This window comes from Berghia stephanieae, chromosome 8 (assembly GCF_034508935.2).
Source record: "Berghia stephanieae isolate SIO BIC M18660-M18661 chromosome 8, UCSD_Bste_1.3, whole genome shotgun sequence".
NCBI classification, from domain to species: Eukaryota; Metazoa; Mollusca; class Gastropoda; order Nudibranchia; family Aeolidiidae; genus Berghia; species Berghia stephanieae.
Genome location: NC_088367.1, coordinates 11,611,533 through 11,628,068, shown reverse-complemented (window position 1 = coordinate 11,628,068; position 16,536 = coordinate 11,611,533). Strand labels below are relative to the sequence as shown.

The 16,536-nt window shown below is 34.5% G+C and overlaps 1 protein-coding gene across 1 annotated transcript in view; it reads left to right on the top strand.

Moving 5' to 3' along the window:
* The window catches only part of LOC144978165 (uncharacterized), a 121,968-nt gene extending 110,765 nt beyond the window's left edge, over window positions 1-11,203 (top strand). The window contains exons 11-18 of the mRNA XM_078923866.1: window positions 1,533-1,637; window positions 2,350-2,475; window positions 3,452-3,598; window positions 4,533-4,706; window positions 6,142-6,339; window positions 7,092-7,290; window positions 7,731-8,077; window positions 10,416-11,203. Of these exons, the coding sequence (XP_078779992.1) occupies window positions 1,533-1,637; window positions 2,350-2,475; window positions 3,452-3,598; window positions 4,533-4,706; window positions 6,142-6,339; window positions 7,092-7,290; window positions 7,731-8,077; window positions 10,416-10,604 (1,485 nt within the window). The 3' untranslated portion in view covers window positions 10,605-11,203. The remainder of the gene's footprint in view (window positions 1-1,532; window positions 1,638-2,349; window positions 2,476-3,451; window positions 3,599-4,532; window positions 4,707-6,141; window positions 6,340-7,091; window positions 7,291-7,730; window positions 8,078-10,415) is intronic.
* The last annotated feature ends 5,333 nt before the right edge of the window (window positions 11,204-16,536 follow it).

Here is a 16,536-nt window from a genome sequence, read left to right as displayed (position 1 = left end):
TTTTTTTGTTTTGTTTTTTTTTATTTTTTGTTCTGAACTTTGTGTTTATACATTTTTATGCATGCCACGTCTGTAAACGAATTTCCATTTTTTTTAATTTTTTTTTTTGATGAATAAAGTTATATATTATTATTTTATTATATTATTATTATTATTATTATATTATTATTATTATTATTATTATTATTATTATTATTATTATTATTATATATTATTATTATTATTATTATTATTATTATTATTATTATTATATATTATTATTATTATTATTATTATTATTATTATTATTATTATTTTATTATTATTATTATCGTCTGTCTATTTATTCTCATTTTTTCATTCTCATCATTAGTATACAAGTACAAGAAGGACGTAGACCAAACATTTGGGACAAATTGGCCAAACTCAATCTTCACTCGCTCAAAAAGAAATCGTCTCGTATTCGTGGAAGGCTTAGCACTAATCTTGGCATGGGTTTGCAGGTATGTGACACGCTTGGATTGAGCTTTTTTTTTTGGAGCTTTTTTTTATATAGCGCAATATCCACTAAATGTGCTCAAAGCGCTTTACCAGGGGTCCCTGGTCACCAGCAACATTTAACATGTAGGAAAGGGCATGACGCCTGTTAGGACCTTCCGATCTGAAAGCGAGTGTCATACCACTAGACCACATAGCCGCGAGTTATTGACACATGTCATATTCTTAGCCGATGGCGCATTTTTTCCATCTGGGTTCTGTGGTCCTAAGTGACTAAATAAAGCACTGCTTTATTACAAAAATTAGAAATACGATTAGAAATATTAACTCTCTCCTAACCAGACATTTTCCGGATTTTCCCCAAAACTTCACACCCAACCTATACAAAAATAGATTTCTTTCACTCAAGCACAAAATCTGTTAGTCCTTGCTATACATATTTTGTTATGCTAAACAAGCTCTTCAACACAGTGTTAATATACTTTAACTATAGCAAAATTTTTGTGCAAATATTATGATGTATAAAAGAAATCAGAATGAGAAAAATGTTGGCTGCATCATAACGAATGTGACGATTTTCCTATGGGTGGTAAGGAAGGGGTTAAAAGATATAGAAGGAGAGTGATTTTTGGCTTTCCTGTAAAATTTGTTTGTTTTTTTTTTTTGTTTTTTTTTTCCGATATACAACCATTTAACCTTCTCCTTACCAACTATAGGAAAATCGTCACATTCCTAACAATACAACCAACATTTTTCTTATTCAAATTTCTTTTGTACATCATAAAATTTAAAGAAAATGAACAGTGTGTTGTAGAGCATGTTTTGCTAAAGAAATTATGTATCGCAAGATTTTACTGCTATTGTGTTTGAGTGATAAAAAATATATTTTTGTGTTAGTTGGGTGTGAAGTTTTAGGGGAAATCCTGAAAATGGCTGGTAAGGAGAGAGTTAAGACTGCCCAGCAGATGTATTGTTATCATGTTATTGTCAATATATATTTTTTTTTTTACTGTTCCAAATTTTAGAATAAGATAAAGTCATCATTTTTGTTTCAGCTGAAAGATGAGAAATTTGAGAAGGAAGAGGCCAAATTCCAGAGCCTGGAAAAAGCTGTCAAGGTGTTCTTGGCCAGCACTAATAAATACATGGAGCAAAGTCAGGTTAGGGATTGAATGAAAGAAGGAAAGATTGAAGGAAGGGAGGAAAGATTGAATGAATGAAGGAAGAAAGGAAGTAAGGATTGAATGATTGAAGGATGGAAGGATTGAATGGATGAATGAAGGATTGAATGAAAGGAAGGAAGGAAAGATTGAATGGATGAATGAAGGAAAGATTGAATGGATGAATGAAGGATTGAATGAAGGAAGGAAGGAAAGATTGAATGGATGAATGAAGGAAGGAAGGATTGAATGAATGAAGGAAGGAAAGATTGAATGGATGAATGAACGAAGGAAGGAAAGATTGACTGGATGAATACTCTACTATATCAAATAGACAGACCCATCCCCACACCCTCCACCTCTATCTATATGTTTATTTCAGTCTTTCCCCCCTCTCCCCCCCCCCCCCAAAGCTTATTTGCACCCCACCCTTCTATTAAATTTCAGTTCACAAAATTTTCTCTTGAAAATTAATTTTTGTTATATTACTAGCAGTATATTTAATTGAAGGATTACTTATTTATTCATTTATTTATTTTTATTTATTTATTTGTTTAATTTTTATTTATTTTTATTTTTATTTGTTTATTTAATTTATTTATTCATTTATTTATTTATTTATTTATTTATATGTTTATTTATTCAGTGGTATTTTTAACACTTACCTTACCACCATAAACAGGGTTAGAGTAATGTTTTATTCTGTTCTCAGGAAACAATGCGTTGTCAAGAATGCTTGCTGGATAACATCGAGGCTTTTTACCAAGGCAGCGAATGCATGGAGGCTACACGGTTCAAGGAAGTCAACAACAAACTGTTAGATCTCTATGTGGCTATGGTAAGAATGAATAAAGATATGTGATTAACGTACTGTAACGTAAAGATTTTTGATACTTTTCAAAATCAGAAAAAAAAGAAAATGAGAGAACATATGAATGTTTTAATTCGCACCCCCCCCCCCCCCCCCCTCCCAATGAACATTTGAGTTTTGTAAAGATCATGAGATAGCCTTCTTGTCCTCCTTAACTCACTTAATCCTAGAGATTTTTGCTACTTTTCAAAATTGGAAAAAAAAATGTATTAAAAAATGAGCATGTACATAGATAGTTTTATTCAACTTCCATTAACATGCAAAAACTAAAAACATTAGCTTTGATACTGCGCCTATAATTTGTCTCAGAAAAATGTAATAAATAGGCTTGGTGTAAAAGTAGCACGGGTAAACTATGGATATAGTCGGTTTTAGGGTTGAGGGAATGAATACAGTCCAATAAAAGTTTATACAAACTATAACTATGTTTAACTATGTTTACAAAACTCTTTAAATTCAATTGTTTCTTGATACTAAAGGAACTTCTCAGTGCATATCCCTGCCAGCAGGATAATGTCTAAGACAAGAGAGACACATCACAGTGCATATCCCTTCCAACAAGACAATGTCTGTCTAAGACAAGAGAGACACGTCTCAGTGCATATCCCTGCCAACAAGACAATGTCTAAGACAAGAGAGACACGTCTCAGTGCATATCCCTGCCAGCAGGACAATGTCTAAGACAAGGGAGACACATCTCAGTGCATATCCCTGCCAACAAGGCAATGTCTGTTTAAGACAAGCGATACACGTCTAAATGCATATTCCTGCCAACAAGGCAATGTCTCTCTAAGATGAGAGAGACACATCTCTGTGCATATCCCTGCCAGCAGGACAATGTCTGTCTAAGACGAAAGAGACACATCACAGTGCATATCCCTGCCAACAAGGCAATGTCTGAGACAAGATAAACACATTTTACTTTTTTATCTTCTTCTTCCAGAGGAAAAGTATAGAAGACGTGGTGATCGTTCCCTTGAACAAGCTGGTTGCCCTGTTCGAAGCTCCGTCCAAAGTCATTCAGAAACGATTTGACAAAATGTTGGACTATAATTATCAGCTGGGGAAAGGAATCGAGAGTCACGACAAGGTATTATTATTATTATTATTATTATTATTATTATTATTATTATTATTATTATTATTATTATTATTATTATTATTATTATTATTATTATTAATTATTTATTATTATTATTGCACTTTTGTTTGTTTGTTTGTTTTTCACTGATAAAAAAGAAAAATTATTTTATTCAATCTTAAAGGTGGAATTGGTTTCAGATTGAATTAGGAACTCCTCATTGATTGTACGAGAAAAAAAAGGTCAACATAACCAGAGTTTATCCCAGGTTGGAAGGTCCTGGGTTCGAGCCTAGCTCACCGCATAGTTGAGTCCTTGGAAAAGACTCTTTACTCACTTTCTCTCACCATACTCAGGTTTAAAATGAGTACCTGGCCGTTAACACCGTTGTCTTTTTCCGAAAAAAAATTGTAATATAGCCTAACAGGCGTCGTGTCCCGTCCTACATGTTAAGTGTTGCTGTTGGCCAGGGACCCTTTGTAAAGCGTGCTGAGCACGTTTAGTGGATACTGCAATGTTTAAAAGGTCAATTTATTAATTTGTTTTTTATTTTAGGCGTGTAACTGTGTCCCCAGATAAGTCATATTTTATTTACACTCAAGTGATTAAGTTGAGATTGAATTCTTGTTTTAAGCACCAGGTCTACACAGACATATTACCTTTTTGAGGTGATCAGTCACATATAGAAATGTCTAATTCAGAAAAGTGAGTGGAGCAGGCACTTATGTTGATAACAACAAGAGATGAAGTGAGTAGGAAAGTGCCAGAAGACAATAGAGAATAAAAATTTCGCGGCGGTGATTGGGGGGGGGGGGGAATTGAACCCGCAACCTTATTGGTACAACAACTCCGACTGGCTGGGGAGAGCGTGACTCTACCGTATGAGCTATCCACGATATAGAAATGTCTGCAATTTTCCTTTCACCCCCTTGCTTATCCCCAGGATCTGGAAACGGCCAAGAACGACTACGAAGCCATGAATGCCCAACTCCTCGACGAGCTTCCAAAGTTCTACAATCTGGCCCTGGGTATCCTCAACAAATGTATGTCGGCCTTCGTGACGGCCAGGAGAGATTTCATGGACCAGTCGCTCAAAGAAAGCTGTGCCTTATTAGAGGTAGGGACTCTCATTAACGTCATAAAAAATTAAAATTAAATTAAATGAAATTAATGTAAATTTCCTTTATCCCATAGGGGAAATTTGTCTCTAGGGTCTATTCCAAGGGGAGACTGGAATAACAGGTGCAACATTATTTTAACAATTATATATTTTAAAAAATCAAGGAATAACATTCTTTGAGTAATCATTTATGGCTATAAAAAAAAGCAATAATAATAATAATAATAATAATAATAATAATAATAATAATAATAATAATAATAATAATAATAATAATAATAAAATAGTAATAATAATAATAATGGTCTTAATAATAATAACAATAATAATAATAATAATAATAATAATAATAATAATAATAATAATAATGATAATAATAATAACAATAATAATAATGATGATGATAACAATGAATGATATCAACAACAACAACAGACTATAAGACTAAGAGAACAGCCCAATATGCATATAAGACAATCAATAAGTCTTGAAACTATTCAAAGACGAGCAACAAAATTTCTTCAAATAAAGAAAAATTAGGGGAGATTTAATACAGCTCTACAAGATAATTCATTATATAAATGATATAAATCTTATTAATTTTGTTTACATTTTCCAAGATTACGTTTACCAGAGGCCACAAGTATAATATATATATGCCAGGATTTCAGACCAAAGTAAGACAGAACTCATTTTTTTTATACATATGGTGAAAACATGGAATAGTCTCTGTTCTAACACAAAATATGGATGTTCTTTGAACATGTTTAAATTCATGATTGACTTTTGAGATTTATGTGTGATTAATTTTATTTAATTTATTTATGTTTTTTTAATTAATGTTATGTAATTTATTTAGTTTATATATTTATCTCTTTATTGATTTATTTCTTTAGGTAATATAATTTTTCATTTATATAATCCTTTATGTTAATGTCTATTAGATAATTTATAAAGTTATAAAATAACAACCACAAAATATAAGTGCTCAACTTTAATGTTAAAGGAGCGGTAAATATATATAAATATAGACTTATTGTTTACGTCTAGAGTACTATTTCATGCCGCTAGGGCAATCTACTATGGTAAGTTTGTGTAATTCTTATTGTTGTTTATGATTGTGCGTTGTTTCATGAAATACCACACAAAATCATAAACAATGATAACGATTACACTCACTTCCCTTAGACTGCCCTAGCTGCATGAAATAGTGCTGTAGAAGTAAACAATAATTCTATATTTATATATATTTAATAATTTATTTATATTTGTATATTTATGTATTTATTTTTTCAATTTATATCATTATTTTTTATTTATTTATCAATTTGTATGATTTGATTATAGAAATTTCAATGAATATATTTGGTTTACGTCTATCTCACCATATTTCTTTTATATTTTCTCCTTCCCCCCCTCCCATCGCTTTCAGCTTCCATCTTTGTTAAGTAAAGACAACATGATGGCCACCTTCAACATACGACACACGACGGCTTATGACCACATGTGTATGTTGTCCTTCATCCCTCGGGGATTCAACCCGAGAGTGGACACGGTCAAGGCTGACCGGTCCAGACAGAAGACTAGAAACGGCAGCATCTCCTCGGATGGGCCACAGCAACTCATACAGGTGATTAAAAAATAAAAGTTGAGCACAATATCTACTAAACATGCTTAACTTTCTCCTTACCAGCCATTTTTAGAATTTCCCTCGAAATTTCACACCCACCCAACACAAAAATACTTTTCCTACTCAAATATAAAAGTACCAAGTGCATTTTATACAGAATGTTGTTCAGCAAAATGAGCTCTACAACACAGTGTTTAGTATTTATAGTTGTAATCAAACATTTCTTTAAATTTTGTGATGTACCAGAGAAATCAGAATGAGAAAATTGTCGGTTGCATCGTAACGAATGTGACGTTTTTCCTATGGTTGGTAAGGAGAGGGTTAAAGTGCTTTACAAGGGGTCCCCAGCCAACAGCAACACTTAACATGTAGAATGATACATGACGCATGTTAGACGATAATACAATTTTTGCAATACCTTTCCCATACATCTGACCATAACTTCATGAAACATCACCCGATTTACTTCAAATGAAGATTAAAATGTTCTGGGGAGCATAATATTCTTTCAGAAAATGAAAAAAAAATGCAAATCCAAAATTTTCACCTTCCGACGGATTTTGGCGTGCACTGACACATTTATAGGCAGTAGACGACGATGTAATATTTGGGCTGGAGTCATTTTGATGTTTAGAATTATCCAAATTACTTTATATCATGTTTGTAGTATTGTAAAAATAAGTGCCAATCCAAAATTTTCACCCTCCGACTGATTATATCATGCACTGACACATTACTTCCCCCCCATCCAGACCAGCCCTGGAAGCCAAAGCGACAGTCAGAAGGCGTATCTGCACCAGCAGTATCCCCCAGAGAAGTTGTTCAGGGTGACGACGACCCACAATGCCACGGACGTCATGGACATTTCCCTGACGGAGGGAATGCTGATCGGCGTCTTCAAGGAACTGGACCCCATGGGTAACAAGGACAGATGGTTTGTCGATGACGGAGGTGAGGGAAACGTAACTTCGTTTATTTTCCGTTCTTAGCCCTAATATGACATAATTATTTAAATAACCTAAGAATGACCAAATGTGATTTTAAAAGCAACACCGATTTCATGCGTACCGCAGAGGATCGTGATTCGTGGAGACAGCTGACAGGCAACGTGCTCAAGAGCACAAGCCACGATAGACGATGATGATGATATAGTTCGTCTTGATTTTTTGGGTTTTTTTTTTATGAATTTTTTAATGGATTCAATAATTAGAACAGCTAATGAAAATATAATATTATGTATTTGATGATATAGTCAATTTATTAGTATATAATTATATTGATATTTTAATATTACGTTTTAGTGTGCTTTACAGGAAATATATGACACGATATATAGTTTCAATTCATTTTTTTTTATTCCTCGTTACTTACTTATCTCCAAAAATCTCCAGTCACCAAAGGGTTTGCACCACGGCATATCCTCCGACCGATGTCCATCATATCACCCCAGGTGGAGGAAGACGTCCTGTCCATCCACTCCTACGACAGCGGCGGGGGATGCAGCGACACGGTCCCTCTCAGTCACGGGGACGGGAACCACCGACTGTCCACCGTCTCCTTGGACTCCATGGGGGGCTATACCAATCCGTTACTCAATCGCCAACAACAAAACCAACAACACCAACAACAAAACCAACAACTACAGCACGGTCATGAAAACAATCAGCATACGCTATCGTCGTCATCTTTATCCACGTCGCCTTCCTCGTCCAATCAACAGCAACAACAACCACAACAGGTGGGTGATGGGAATTTGTTATTTTCTTTTCTTTCTTTTTGTCGTATTTTTTTTTTTTTCTGATTGGGGGTCTTAGTAGCTCAGTTTGTAGAGCATTTGCTTCACAAGCTAAGGGACTGATTCGATCTGCAAGTCGAGTTTGGTTTTTTTTTTTTTTTACCCTGTCCATCAACGTGATTGGTACTGGGTCGTAGATCTGGAGAAAGTACTTTGTATAAACTACGCCTATCAAAGGTAGCAAGCATTCTTGTTGTTTCACGCTATACCAGATAACTTGTCAGGTCTAATGGTTCTGATGGACTACTACTACTACTTAACCTTGCTGACTGAGTTGGAGGTGTGGGTCCAGGAGAAGGAAGTACCTTGTCTGGACGCCGGTTTGGATCATTCTTGGTCTGGCTTCAGCTGTTCCAGCAGGATTTGGATCTAGGCTGGTATCACCTTCAGGGTCATGGCAGCGCACACGCTCCTGTACGACGGCAACGTGATGATCCTTCTCAGGAGATGTGCAGATGGAAACTTGGAAACAGTGATGCCTGCCAGATATGTCAGGCAGCCCCAGAGACCAGCGATCACATCGTCCTCCACTGTCCAGTCACTAAACTTGAAGGTGGCTACGAAACTGTCCTTACGGCGGAGGAAGACTTTAGCAGCTGGGTTGATGAAATAAATTTGGAGGTGTAGCCATACGCTACTACTACTACCTCTCTGACTGATAACTGTGTCCTAACTGTTGTAGGGGAAAGTGTCGCGTAGTAGTATGGCCTTTGCCTTGTACTCAAAAAGTACTGAGTTTGACTCCCCACCTTGTTGTGTTCCTGTATCTATCGGGCACCACCTTCTAGATGGTGGACCCGATAGGAAAGGCTGCAATCCAGCTTAACCCCCTGGTACTTTGGATACACATATAATATAAACCCATCTTTAACCTCTGCAAAAACAATTTCTTCCCCCCCCCCCCCCCAACCCCTTTTATCTCCTGTGCGGCTATGTGGTCTTGTGGTATGACACCCGCTTTCAGATCAGAAGGTCCTGGGTTTGAGCCTCGCTTGGCGCATAGTTGAGTCCTTGGAAAAGGCTCTTTACTCACATTCTCTCACCGTAGTCAGGTGTAAAACGAGTACCTGGCCGTTTACAGCGTTGTCTCTGTCCAAAAAAATTGTACTATCGCCTAACAGGCGTTATGTCCTGTCCTACATGTTAATGTTGCTGTTGACCAGGTACCCCTTGTAAAGCGCTTTGAGCATGTTTAGTGGATATTGCGATATATAAAGCTCAATTATTATTTTTTTTTTTTTTTTTCCTTGCTCCCTCCCATAGTGGGCAGGGAGGTACTTACTGTGTCTTCTATCCCCCTGTATCTGTTTTCCACCATGCTTTCTGTCTTTGTCTTGGAATGAGATTACTTGGTTTTGTACTGGCCCTAGCCGGATACCCTGGTTGAGAGGGAAACAGTTAAATGTATAGTAAGAGTTTTGGGAGATGATATTGTTTTCCTTGTAAATCATCTCCCTGTTATGCACTATATTGTTTTGTTTACATATTATATATGATTTTTAAACATTTGAGTGTTTTCCTCTTAGTTGTGACCTGGGCATGTGTCTGGATGAGACTTTTAAGTGATCTCAAACTAAGCACTTTGATAGTGTGCTCTTGGAATCTACATCTGTTCCCCATTTGAACCAATTCCCCTTTGTCTTACCTTTTCTTGGGTGCTTTAATTGTAATAAATTCTAGAACTTTTGACTATCCCATTTTCTTCCTTTTTACTGGCACTGATATGACCTTAATGTGTTGCAAGCGCCGTAAAACCCTTAAAAACAATAAAACAATAGCTATTAGGACACACCCCTCCCCCTTACACACAGACACACATCTTTAACCACTGTAACATTTTTTATTATTTTTTCCCTTTTATGCTTCTAGTATTACTACGCCCTGTATGTCTTGACTGTACCCAGGATCAATTTCAATCCCTTTCGCTTGTGAAGTGAGTGCTCTACCAATTGAGCTAGCATAACACCCCCACCCCACCCCCCACCCCTCCATCATAAACATATAAGCAAGTCTTTATCCACAGCATCCCCCCCCCCCCTCCCCCTTTTATCCTTCTAGCATTACTATGCCCTGTATGTCTTGACTGTACCCAGGATCAACTTCAATACCTTCACTTGTGAAGTGAGTGCTCTACCGTCTAGAGCTATCAGGACACACACACACACACACACACACACACACACACACACCTTTAACCTTTAACCACTGCAAAAAAAAATTTCTTTTTTTTTCACCACCCCCCCCCCCCCCCCCCCCCCTTTTTTTTTTTTTATCCCTCTAGTATTACTACGCCCTGTACGACTTCCAAGCCCGGCATTCCAACGAAGCATCTCTGGTGGCGGGGAACTACGTATCCATTCTGCAATTCCAAGACGCCGAGGGAAACTCCGAGTGGTGGTTGGTCAGCTCAGAAAGTGGCCAGGGATACGCTCCAGCAAACTATTTGGCACCCATGCCTTACAACAGTTAACTAAAGTTCTATGCTAATATTTATTTATATATATATTTTAATCAATGTGTAAAAAAAAAGTGCTAATTTTATTGCTCTACAATATTTTTTTCCCCCATAATATCTAGTTATACGCAAGTCTGTGGTTTGCACAGATAAGATTAAAGAGATCAGATAAATATAATATTGTATTATCTTTAAACGGTTTGCTCAAAAATTTTGCTCTTTAAATTTCCCCTGCGTCTCTCCAACCCCCTCCCCCTCCCCCTTTCCCTTCCCTGCAATAGAAAGGAAAGATAAATAATAAGGCCAAAAGTGTGACTATAACTTGTTGGGGTCGTGGATAGCTCATACGGTCAGGCCAAGTTGTCGTACCAGTAAGGTCGGAGGTTCGAACCCCCCATCGCCACTGTGAAGTTTTTATTCTCTGTTGTCTTCTGGCACTTTCCTACTCACTTCATTTCTTGTGACTATAACTATAACGTCACAATTCAGTAAAATCAAAATAGCAGCAACTTTGTAGGGGAAGTACCAGACGTGTACTTTTTCTACTTCCTTTTCATCCTCTTCACATAAAGCTGACGCTCAATCAGGCCATTTCTGTTGATTTTTGGACCCAAAGAAAATGCTTCTCATTTTTATTAAATTTTCTCAAAACTGTTATTTGGATTTTTTTTTTTTTTTTTTTTTTTTTTTTTAATGTTTTGGGAAGGGAGATGGGTTGTTACTTTTTTTTACATATTTTTATTAGCTTTACTTTCAATTTACAATTTCTTAAGGTCAATCGGATTGATTCATCCATCTTTGTTTTTTGGGGTTTTTAAAAGTTTGGTAATTATGTTTCTAATACTACCAAAGTTTCCTCCATTTTTCACTGTGGTGTCGTTTTTTGTTGTTGGTTTTTTGTTGTAACCAACAATATTATATTCATTTTTATATCTTGTCTTGTGTGTCGAATCTGTTATATCGACTCCACTGTTAATCCTCGAGATTCCCTGATAAACGTACCCGTGAGACAGCGAAGAACAAAATCTACAGCTTATTTCATTTGTTGCAAAATGTTTTTGATTATCATTCATTATCTCATCAATGTGAATATTGTGTACGTGTATATCTGCGTACATAGTCGTTTGTTTTCCTAATTGGCTGTGTGGCCAATGAAATTATGATTGTCTCGATAACTTTAATTTTCTCATTTTGTCATAAATATATATTTATGTGCGTGCTATGTGTGTGTGTGTGCGTGTGTTGGTAGTAGAGTATAGTACAAGTATATCTTTGATTTTTGGAGGCTGTTTGCTACATATTATGCTTGCTTCTATTTATTATTTAGTATTAATTTTTAAACTCACAATCAAAATTAACACGCGGTTGCGTCAACGTTTTTATTAAAATGGCCGATTTTTGTTTTAATTATGAGTTTCTTTATTTATATTGTTTTTTAGGTGTATTGTTTTTTGGGGTTTTCTGTTTTTAGGGTTTTTTTATCTTTATTAAATTTTTTTAAAAATTATTTATTTATTTATTTATTTATTTTTTATTTATTTATTTATTTATTATTATTTTTATTTTTTTCTTTCTTTCGGTAAAACGGTTTTTATCAAAAGTGTGTTTGAGTGTGTTTAGGCATTATTTAACATTTTACGTATATTACATTATTTGTAAGTGTTCTTGAAGCTTTATTATCCTATAAAATAAATGTTTTTTAATTTGTTATAATATAACCAATTCCATTCCATTGTTTATTCTAATTCCGTCAGTTCTCCATATCTTATTTTGTTATGATTTTGCTTGCTTTATTTTTTAGTAAACATCCATACGTTCATATCATCTAATCCTTCATCCTATATTATTACATATTATTATACATCTTTTGGCTGTGTTAGAATGAAGTTATTTATGACCTATGTATAATTGTATATCCAGCGCTTTGAAATTATGTATATTAATTTTAATTTTGTTTTCGAATTGTTGTTATTGTTTATATTATTATTATTATTATTATTATTATTATTATTATTATTATTATTATTATTATTATTATTATTATTATTATTATTATTATTATTATTATTATTATTATTATTATTATTATTATTATTACTACTACTACTACAACTACTTCTACTACACTACTACTACTACTACTACTACTACTACTACTACTACTACTACTACTACTACTACTACTACTACTATACTACTACTACTAATTCTACTACTACTACTACTACTACTATACTACTACTACTACTACTACTACTACTACTACTACTATTACTACTATAACTACTACTACTACAACTACTACTACTACTACTACTACTACGACTACTACTACTACTACAACTACTACTACAACAACAATTCTCAATTTTTATAATAATAATAATACTTTATTGCATCCCAAAATGGATATTTATTTTTTAGATTTTCATTTTAAGAATGTTTCGTGAAATTTGATCATTTCTACTATCCGATTTTCCAATTGAAATAATCAGGTCACATTTTCTTCTCATATCTTTTCATGTTTGATACAAACTATGCAACCTCTTGATTGATTTGTAAATATTGTACTTTCATCCATCACTTCAAAACGGTAATATATGTGACCCTTCGCCTCAAAACGGTATTAAGTCAGGTTGGTTAAGATGTTGAAAATTGAATTTATAGCCAGAAATATCAGACTTGTGTTGAATTTGTATGTTTTATTGAGGAGAATGGATACCATGTTTTAGGGTGCTAATGCCAACAATTTATATTTTTGACCAGTTTAACATTTAATTCGGCTTTTAAGCATCTGGTTCTTTCCGACATAATACCGTTTTGAGACGATGGGTCACATATTTTGATGAACCCGATACTAAAAAATAGATTGTAAAGTTAATTTGACTTTAAACGAAGAAAATGCCAAAAAGAAATTTATGTTTTTATATAACGCAATATGAACTCAATTTTCTCGTATTGCTTTATCAGGGGTCCCAAGCTAATAGCAACACTCAACGTGTAGAATGAGACGTGATGCCTGTTAGGCGATATATTACATTTTTTTTCCCCCAACAGACTTAATGTCAGAAAAAAAATATCAACTTCACCTGGGATCGATCTTGGTCCCCTTGTGTGTAAAGCGAATGCTCTACTATCTGATCCATCGGGACCCTTTTAGATGACTAGGATCTCATACATTTGACTTTTTCCCTATCAGTTTCTTTTTTACTGTCCTGAGTTCGAGCCTCGCTCGCCGCATAGTTAAGTCCTTGGAAAAAGCTCAACACTCACATTTTTTTTCTCACCATACTCAGGTTTAAATTGAGTACCTGGCTGTTAATAGCGTTTTCTCTGTCGAAAAAAAAATATGTAAAATCGCTTAACAGGCATCGTGTCCTGTTCTACATGTTACATGTTGCTGTTGGTCAGAGACCCTTTGTAAAGCGCTTTGAGCATGTTTAGTGGATATTGCGCTATATAAAAGCTCAAGTTTTTTTCTTAATGTCCTTTAAAAGTCATGAGCCAAGTATTTAACAAAAAGAAAAAACTTTTTCTTCAAACAACCAAACAAAGTATCAGCATCTAGTTCATTCTTGATACAATACCAGTGAGATCGGGTGGGTCACATTCATTTGCTGGGATATGCCAGCCTTCCTCCATTGCCTTAAGTGCCTTTATTTAACACCGTTGGGACAACAGTTGTACAGGAGGCGTCTTGCCTTGAACTCTCTCGAGTTTACCTTACCATGAATAAAAATCAGAACAAATTTATTTCATTTTTCATTCATATTAACTTGCGAGTGTTAACAAGGGAGATAATCTCCCTCAACCCCCCCCCCCCCCCACCACCATTAAAAATCTTCATCTGCTTCAGGGGTTTTTATTTTTGTTTTACAAAGCATAATGGTGACACCTTGTATTGTAGTTTTGTTTGTTTGGCGTTTTTTGGGGTTTTTTGTTTTTTTTAAAATATTTATTTTATTTTGCTATTAAGCAATAGTAAAATCGAGTTTTCCCCCAAATCCATAGCGGTGTAATGGTATAGGATTCTTACATTCTTACTTTTTGGAATTCGGGACGTGTCCCCAACCGCTTCACGAGCTTACATGTGCGGCGAAAGTTCGAATTCCAAAACGCGAGAGTGTAAGACATCTGTTACTCTATCCCTCAATCGATTCCGATTTCGTCATTTCTGAAAAAAAAAAAAAGACATGTTCAGAAACACTTAAATGATAATTCTTTTTTAAAAATCTAATTTTAGTGAAAGGTAATTCTTGATAATCTGACATCACAAATTATGATTGTAAACTTGATATCGTTATGCGTTGCCATTTATGGGAGAGGGGAATAATAATAATGATAATAATAATAATAATAATAATAATAATAATAATAATAATAATAATAATAATAATAATAATAATAATAATAATAATGATAATAATAATATTAATAATAATAATAATGATAATAATGATAATATAATAATGATGATAATAATAATAATAATAATAATAATAATAATAGTAACAATAATAATGTAGATTTTGCATTGTTTTCCTCTTTGAATGAAAGATATTTGGCTTTGCACACTGAAACCTGCGCAACAGTCCCTTCATTTGAATTTATTATCAAAAACCATCAATCTCTTCTAGGTGTTCATGTTAGAAGGTCTGGTGACCTAATACAATTACAGGCCTAATTTGTAACATTGTTGTAATGGACAATATTTTGCATTGGCCCATAACAAATTGGGCAATCAGATCTGCTAATAAGTACAGGTTGGTCAAAATTCCTGACTATTTCTCATCTGTTTGACTAAGTGCTAAATTACAATACAAGGACTATGCAATTCCTAAGATGTGACCTTGACACCTCAATTTGGTGTTAAACTTGAGGAATTTCAAAGCGCAATATCCACCAAATGTGCTCAAAGGTCTTTACACGTGGTCTCTAGCCAACAGCAACACTATGAACATATAGGATGAGACACATGGCACTTGTTTAGGCAATATTACTTTCTTCCACACTGTTAACGGTCAGTTACTCATTACGGTTGAGAGAATTTGAGGAAAGAGCTTTTTCCAAGGACTCAACTAAGCACCGCTCAGAGTAGGATTCGAACCCTAGACCTTCCAGTCTGAAGACGAGTGTCATACCACACGATCACATAGTCCCGCACTTTGATACAGGCTATAAAAATTAATAAACAAAAAGGAATATAACAACTTCATAAAAGAACAAAATACTAAACAAAAATGTTTCGGGCTCAAAATCCTTTTTCAGCCAACAACATATATTTTCATCATTATTTTTTTTTGTGGTTGGCTGAAGAAGGGGTTTGAGCCCGAAACGTTTCGTATTTTGCTCTTTTTCGTTCTCATTTGAAGCTGTTATATATTCATTTTTGTATATTACTGTTTCCAGTTCACCTATTCTAGCAGCTTGGTATCGCTTTGACTCTATTTATGATTGTTACTATAAACTGCTGAATGTTAAATTATTTGTCATTTTTTTCTGTAAATTGTAAATACCCTTCAGTGTCAAATGTTCACCAAGTTTCTTTAACCTATCTTTACTCTACTAACATTAATTTACACACATAAAACACTCTCAAAATGACAAAATACTATTTGTGTGTTACCTGCCACCTTATAACAGTATTATGTCAGATTGATTCAGATGCTTAAACTTTGATTTATGGTCGGGACAAAAATCTATTTTACTTACTTACTTTTTCTTGGTGCTTTACTTGTAATTCTAGAACTTTTTACTATCCCATTTTCTTCCTTTTTACTGGCGCTAATATAACCTAAATTAGTTGCAAGCGCCGTAAAACCCTTTTAAAAAAGATTTATTTTTTAAAAAAATGTTTTGAGGAGAAGAAAAATATTTTTTTTATACAATGGAATCTTGATAAACCAACTCCGCTGGACCCGAAAATTTGGTTCACTTAAAGCAAGAT